The 7768-nt window shown below is 37.5% G+C and overlaps 3 protein-coding genes across 4 annotated transcripts in view; 1 reads left to right on the forward strand and 2 right to left on the reverse strand.

Annotated features, from left to right (window-relative positions):
* Positions 1 to 1196: 1196 nt before the first annotated feature.
* LOC109856434 (transmembrane inner ear expressed protein) lies at positions 1197 to 2732 on the reverse strand. The gene is made up of 2 exons (XM_020431706.1): positions 2240 to 2732; positions 1197 to 1952 (listed from the first exon to the last, which is right to left on the reverse strand). Exons 1-2 carry the CDS (start codon positions 2562 to 2564, stop codon positions 1774 to 1776), a joined length of 504 nt encoding a protein of 167 aa, XP_020287295.1. The 5' UTR covers positions 2565 to 2732; the 3' UTR covers positions 1197 to 1773.
* Positions 2733 to 2921: 189 nt separating this feature from the next.
* On the reverse strand, positions 2922 to 5676 carry LOC109856433 (probable actin-related protein 2/3 complex subunit 2). Its single transcript, XM_020431705.1, has 7 exons — positions 5542 to 5676; positions 5063 to 5156; positions 4884 to 4983; positions 4581 to 4782; positions 4286 to 4506; positions 3987 to 4188; positions 2922 to 3859 (listed from the first exon to the last, which is right to left on the reverse strand). The coding sequence occupies exons 1-7, from the start codon at positions 5613 to 5615 to the stop codon at positions 3832 to 3834; spliced, it is 921 nt and encodes a 306-aa protein (XP_020287294.1). The 5' UTR covers positions 5616 to 5676; the 3' UTR covers positions 2922 to 3831.
* Positions 5677 to 5972: 296 nt separating this feature from the next.
* The window catches only part of LOC109856430 (acetylcholinesterase-like), a 29147-nt gene continuing 27351 nt past the window's right edge, over positions 5973 to 7768 (forward strand). Inside the window, exon 1 of one of the 2 annotated variants that reach the window (XM_020431697.1) lies at positions 5973 to 6269. In XM_020431697.1, coding sequence (XP_020287286.1) covers positions 6254 to 6269 — 16 coding nt within the window. In that variant the 5' untranslated portion in view covers positions 5973 to 6253. The remainder of the gene's footprint in view (positions 6270 to 7768) is intronic. The other variant, XM_020431699.1, reaches the window with a different exon arrangement.

Here is a 7768-nt window from a genome sequence, read left to right on the forward strand (position 1 = left end):
TTGAATTGGAGTTGTGTACTTTTGGCGACAAAAAAAAAAGAAAAAAAAAAGAAACATAATATCGTAGATGAAAACGCTATTGTTGATGAAATCATTTTTGAATTTACATTGCGTATAAAAAGAAGATAGAGAACGAAACTTTTACTTGCATGATAGAGCGTGGAGGTAAAGCGCTAATAAAGATAAAATGTTTTTGATTCAAAATCTGGTCTGAGACAAAAACCGAGACATTTTTGAGAGCGGCAAATTCTTGCTCGCACGTGTGTTTCTTCAATTACGACGCGCGTGTATGCCGCGTTAAATATCGCGCGCGTGATGACGCGGTACGTTACACGATTACGCGACGCAAAGATGATGATCGGTCTTGTCAATCATCTTTGTCCAAAAAAAAAAACAATTAAGAAAAAAACAAAAAAAATTGATGTATTGTCACTATATATATATATATATGTATATATATTATATATATGTATATTGATCGATAGACATGACAAATTTAAGACCATTTTAATAATTATCGCTGACGTAAAACAAGAACTATCAAGTTTCTATATTTTTTTATCACTTTTTTTTTCCCCGTTCCTATTATGTTCTACTGTATGACAAAAGTCATCGTCCTTTGATTCGTGAAAAGAGAAGAGATGATGAGTCGCGCACACGTATGGATTCTCGCTCGGATCTTCGGGCGAATGTGAGCGCTTTCGACGTTGAGTCGAGAGCATCCGGACTCGCTCAGCTGAGCTCGCAATCGAATTTTTTTTTTTTTTGATTTCCGTTTGTAATAATTTTTATTAAATGTTTTCTTTTCCTTTTACACGGAATCATACAACAGAGTGGCTGTTACTGATTGCTGCAACGACGGAATCGTCCGTGTTAATCGTTCCGGCAAGCAACAATTCTCTTGTGTTTTCCGATATTTTTAATAAAAAATCATTTTCATAAACACGCATCTTACGTTGTCTCTTATTTTGTCGAGTTTTCCTTCTCCTCTGATTTTCTTTTTCACCTTGAATTTGTTGTCGCAGACGCCGCTTCCGGTGTGTGTGTGTGTGTGTGTGCGTGCGTGCTTCTTATCTTACATTTAAGTCGCAAGCGTTACCGATACCTCGCAAGGCTGCCTTGGATCGTTTATGTCAGAAACGAGGACACTACGGAATTTAGATTTATACGAAACGCGGCAAATCAGTATTGCAATCTTTCTTTTTATTCTTTTTTTTTTTGTTTTTTTTTTGTTTTTGTATTTAACAACAGTTTCTTGTTTTCGTTCAATCACTCTCCCTCTTATCATTGATCATTAGAGATACAGTAATTCTGTAATTATTAAACTTCTATCGAATAGATTCGAATAAGATTCATCTATGTATATGCAGTAAATAATAAGATACAAGCGCGGTTAACGAGAGAGTACAAATAATTAATCGATAGCAATGTCGAATTATATGATATAGAGACAAAAAAAAAAAAAAAGAGAAATTATGACACATGTGGTGAGGTGCTTTCCGAAGCATATTACTATTCGTTGCTATATAGATCACTGTTGCATGCTAAAATAAATAAATTTGTGTATAAAAATATCTATATGAAATAAAGATTATATTTAGTCAAAAAATGAGAGCGTGTGCGTGTACGCATGTATTTCCTTTTGTTTTTTTTTTTTTTTTACGAGGTGACTTGTCTCGAAACGTTTGATCTCTTTCCGTCGCGTGCCGTGTGCAATTTATTGCAAAACGTAATTTTATCAGTTACAATTAATTGGCAATTTTGTTTTCGTCGTTAAATTATGGCGCTCGCCTCCGCGTGCTCGCGCGGGCTGAAGCGCACACGCGTTTTGCCAAACACGGCGTTGAATCTGGACCGAAAGCCCTGATGAACGCTTCGTTGCGCCAATCCCGCACATTCCTTCGCTATCGCGGACGTGTCCCCCTCGTACTCGCTACGGATTCTGTCCAAAGCTGCGATATAAAAAGCGATTAGCTCGCGGTGCATCGTAACTATTTTTGTTTTAAAATGTTGCATCGCTAACATTGCGCATTTCTACGCAATCCGCTTGTTTCTTGTAAACGAGTAATATTCCTAAAATTTTAGATAGCAAAAGTTAAAATTTTTCTTCCACTTGTGTAATTCCCAAAAATCTTAACGTTGATTTATGAGCTTTTCTATGTTCAACTTTTTTGTTAATTGAATTACGCAGAAAGTTTCTATTCCAAGCTTCTGCTTTTTCTCTAACTCGTGTCTTTACCTTTCTGCAGATCCATCTCGTCCATCTCCTTGTTGCTGATCTTCGACAGTTCGCTCCGAAAACTCTTGGTTATCTTCTTGCGAATGTAATCGGCCTCGATCTCCTGCTTCGTTCTCGGCACGCGAAAGCGCACGCAGCAACAGAGTCCGACGACGATGCTCAGCAGAACAGCGAGAACGATGCCGGCGAGCTGCCAGACGCGAACCCCCGAAAACGTTTCTTTCTCCAGCCACTGCTGCACCGCGTCCTCCATCTTCGCGGAGTCTTCGTTCGGCGGACAGGGCGAGCTGCTCGAGATCGTCGGGAACGTCGTTTTAATCTCCATTACGCTGATGACGATAAAATTCCCTCGAGTCCTGTTCGTCCAAATCCTCTAGGCGATTTTCCAACTATTTGCAACTATTAGCTGCGCAAAGTGTTATCGTCGAAAAGGAATCGAATGTCACGTGTCAGAAGTGCGTAGCTATTCCTGAGAGACGACTTCCCAGCGAGGGAAGACCTCCTCCCCGACGCGGTGAGGTAGGCTTGGGTGTGGTTTGCTTAATTGAACGACGTGTTCCCGACACTCCCTATTTTACGCCGTCCGCTTGATTACAGATCAATAACATGACGAAGGTGTGCACAGAAGGTGTAACCTTGCAAATTGTTAATGCTGTTTTTTTTTATTCATCACTCTCATATGATATAATTAATTAGTACAATAATTAAGTGGAGACGATAAAAACATCGAAAAGGGGAAAGATTGTATCAATTTAGCGCGCGGTTTATCTGTTGCGATAAATTTTATCGAGCTAGAAAATGCGGAAAGTAATTATTAGTAAATTGGTTTTTTCTTTTTTAATTAATATTTCTGGCTTAAATATGTGTATAGTAGTATGAAACTTTTTGTGACAATCCGAAATCACAGATACGATAGACTAAAAAAGTTTACGTTTACCTCAATCGTTTACCTCTCACGATTTTTGTTCGTATTACTTAACGATATTATCTATTTTTGTTTTGTTTTTTTTTATGCGTTGTGTTCGATCAAAACGTCAGATGTAACGTGTGACAATTTCGTCGTTAGAAGTAACAAGCTACGTCGTGTGTGTGTGTGTACATAATGGAATGCAAGTTTCTCGTTAAAAATTCAGCCAGTTGTGGTGTGTTTATAATTTTAATTCTAAATCGCTGTAAAAAAAATTGACAGAACGTTTTCGCGACGAAAGCGACATTCACGATAACGATAATTTTCCCGATAAAAGTAGCAACTGTCAACGTAATCGGTGGAAGCGTATACGTCATCCGAGTGTTGTTCCTGTTGTAAATCGAAATTATCATCGCGTTGAGCGAGATAACGATGAACTTGCTCTCTCAACGCGGCGTTACGTCGTTCGTAAGTGTACAGCGTTCGACAAACAGGTTAAAAAAAAAGAAAAAAAACTCAGAAATCTCCAAATTCCGCTCATCTCGTCGAAAACGCGCGAGGCAAAGGACGCCTCTCGCGAAAGACTCTCCTTTACGAGTCGGTTGTTTCCGATCGTGCTATAGTCGCGCAATTTCTCGTTCTGTCTTCTTAAAAACAGGTTAGCACTCTTGATTCCTCGGCGCGTTCACTCTTTCCTAATAAATGTCCGTCCTCTGTAAACAAAAAAAAATGTAAATCTAATATTTAATTTATATCTAAGCCCAAAATCAATACAAAACTCTTGCAATTTTTATTCGTTTTTTTTTTTTTTTTTTAATAAGTTTTTCGATCGAAACTTACGTAATAGTCTTTTTCTCAGTGTTCTTGGACTGAGACCTCGCTCTATTCAGAACTTTGAGGAAGTCTGTCGTTTTGGTGCGCATTCTCGAGTGAATGTAAACCTTGCTGCACTTAATGTGATAGTGCAAGTAGTTCCTAAACATGTGTATCAAGTCGATGGTGTTGTCGCGAGCGTCTCTATTGGTGTGACGTGGAAACAGCACTGCAAAAATAGAAATTAATATCAATAATTCGTCAACGTGCAAGAAACTCGGCGAAGTTCAACGAGTTGAAGAGAGTGCAACAGTCTTTCTCTTTACCGAACGTAATGTAGCCAATGCAGTCTCCGACCGCCGCCTCAGAATCTTGCAGTTCTAACGGTGGCTCGCGATGGTTGAATAACACTTGTGGCGCGGTATGGCTGGCTCGCCTGCCTTCCTTCAATTCCTGAAGGAACAATTTGCCTATCACCATATCGTCCTCGTCCTTGAATATCGTGCTAAACACTACTGTGACTCTGTCGCTCTTAGCCTCCACGTACCTTAAAGACAAAATAAAGAAAATAGCGATTAATAAGCAATTTAGTTAGTCTGCACACACAAACACATTTCTTACATTGTTTCTTCATCTCGATACTGAATAACAGCTCTCTTTTGCACAGGTCCGTCTGGAGAATCGCAATATCCTTCCTGGAAGTCGAAATATTTTTCAAAGACACTGGCGAAGCAATGCCTCTTCAACAAGGCCACTTTCCTCACTAATGCTTCCCAATCCTCCGGCAATTTCTCTAAATCTATGAGCACCGACACGTTATAACCTGCGGAAATATAATAAAATAAATTAAAATCTGTCATTTGTTTTTTTTTTTTTAATCCAAAGTGTGAAAATTATGTAAGAACTTCTAGTCAAATTTCTAACCGCTTTCTGGTGCAATAAAATGAGACCCGTATTCTCGTTTGAGCAGCTCATCCGCACCATATTCTTGCAATTGTTTATAAAATTTGAGCAGAATACTTATCTGCAACAAAAATATGAGTAATATCATCACGGTGTTACATAAACGCTACACAGATTGTTCGTGAAATATATTGATTTACCCTAAGCTTTGACTTGTCTCCACTCAAGTTGGAGATGTGAAACAACACCCCATCAAAATCTGCTATGACAACATCTGTGGACTCCTGCTTGTGTCTATACAAACAAAACATATATTGATTAAAAAACAAAAACAATACTAACAGCAAGGTAGTCTTTGGGAAAATTTTAATAAGTGCGACGCAAAAATTCTTTATAAATAATAAAATTTGACGTGAGTTAAAAAAAGAATCCTTCTCTGTCACGTGAGAAATGTCAAAAAGCACATGTGGAAGAAAATGATCGAAAAGTTGGAAAAATATAAGAGTGCGGTGAAAAATAAGTAACGAGCTTATCTCTCGAGAATTTTTCCGAGAAAGATAATTCAACGGACACCGCCCCGGCGCCACATCTTCCGAAACGAGGAGGTTACAAAGATAAGACGGACGGCTTTGAGAATTTGAGAAAATCATTTAAAATCACACATTTAAAAATCGCTCACCCCGACAGAGCATTCTTGATTTTGCTCGTTAAAGTTTCCTCGAGTATCCTGTTGTGTATTTCAAGCAGGATCATGATTATGTGCGTTCACTAGGAATCACGGTTAGGGATGGGCGACGTTCGATTAATTGATCGATGTTATTCTCGTCGAGGATTCGAGAGATCGATATCTCGATGTGTGTTATTACCGCGATCTGAGCCAGTCTGACCACACAACTTCCGCTTGTTTTCTAGGGGGTTTCTTTGTTCGTTTGAAGATTCGATACTTCGAGAATCGCAATATCGCGCTTCGATACGTCCGGAATTAGCGGGCAGTCATCATGGCCAACGTCGCGGCGCGACGGAATCGCGTTCGAATCGTCTCGTTTTTTTTCGCGATTCTTATCGTTCCGCGCGCTTAATAGGTATCGAGCACTTGTGTCATAAGACATCGAACGTTCGCAACAATACGCGACGTATTGTTTAATCGACGAGAGAAAGCGTCGAGATACGAGCGAAAAACGAATTGGCCGAATCCGCGTGCACACCGCGATGAAACAGATCATTTCGTTGCACGCGTCGCTGCAACGCGCAAACAATTTACGCGTGTTTCGTGAGTGAAAAACAAGAAAAGAAGGATTGCGAACACATCTCTCCGAACGACGTCGAAGAGGGAAGTTTGCGAAGCAAGCAGTTGAAATCCTGGTGTGTCCAGTACGAACACGAAGAAAGATATGGGGGCACAATCAGGTATGTTTTTTTTAGATTATATCATTAGCTGCTATATCTGTATTAGCTGGTATTTATATTAAATAATATCGAAATACACAACATCTATCACGTCACATTTTTTTATTTGAACTATATAAAAAATATACAAAATGTAACCGTGCACCTAAGAAAAGTTGAAATGTTTTTTTTTCTTTAACACGCGCTTGTTAACGCTTGTATTAAAATTCGTTTGTTTACAAGCGGTGTCGAAGCAGATCGATTTTTTTATCATTACGAGCACTAAGTGTGAAAGTAGTCTTTGGAAATTTAGAGACTGATGTCAAGTGGACCGTTAGCTCAGTTGGTCAGAGCATTTGAACTTAATTCAAATCAAAGGTCGAGGGTTCGATCCCCTCACGGTCCATTGTTTTTATTTTTTTTTATTTTTTTTTGCAATTTTTCTCAAATTCTGTACTGTCCGATACGAATACGAAGAAAGCACAATCAAGTATATTTTTTAAATTATCATTAGCTGCTATTTGTATTAAATAATACAATCAAAATACATCTATCATGTAACATTTTTCTATTTGAACAACAAAAAATATACAAAATGTAACCGTGCACCTAAGAAAAGTTGAAATGTTATTTCAAATACGCGTTTTATGTCAAAATTCGTTTAAAAGCGGTGTCGAGGCAGATCGATTTTCTTATCATTGCGAGTACTAAGTGTGAAAGTAAGTAATTTTTGAAAATTTAGATACCGATGTCGCAATGGACCGTTAGCTCAGTTGGTCAGAGCATTTGGACTTAATCTGAACCAAAGGTCGGGGGTTCGATCCCCTCACGGTCCATTATCATTTTTTTTTTTGTGTTTTGCAATTTTTCTCAAATTCTGTATCAGTTACAAATTTAATTCTCTTTATTTACCGTTTGAAAAAAACATTTTTTGATCTGTATGTATCTGCAAATACAGATCGTAAAACTTTTTATTTTATAATAAATAAATGTATTTAATAACGGTAAATAAATGGAATTACACTCACGGTTGATACAAAAAATGGTAAAACTGACAAAATGAAGAAAAAAAAAAATAATGGACCATGAGGGGATCGAACCCACGACCTTCGGCTTCAAGCAAGTCCGATGCTCTGACCAACTGAGCTAACGGTCCGTTGTGATATCGATTAGTTTTTCTGAGGATTACTTTGCACACATTACAGAATTTGACGTTTATAACATGTGAGAAAGAAAAAAAGAGAAAAAAAGAGGATAAAATAAACTGTGTAGATTGTTTTAAATTTTATTAAAACAAAATATATATGTATATATAGTTTTTCTTACAAATTCTTAATAAACAATGCAAACTAAACAGAAAAAAGAAGAACAAATGTTGAAAAATTATTTATTTAAGTACAAAAAAAGTTTTTTTATTCATAGATAACTCGAATGTAATTCAATAACATTTATAAGATTGTAAGAAATTATTATATTACATAATTATATTGCTTCTACATATGTATATACATATATATATA

Source organism: Pseudomyrmex gracilis, unplaced genomic scaffold (genome assembly GCF_002006095.1).
Source record: "Pseudomyrmex gracilis isolate BER0280 unplaced genomic scaffold, ASM200609v1 scaffold_119, whole genome shotgun sequence".
In the NCBI taxonomy this organism is placed as follows: Eukaryota; Metazoa; Arthropoda; class Insecta; order Hymenoptera; family Formicidae; genus Pseudomyrmex; species Pseudomyrmex gracilis.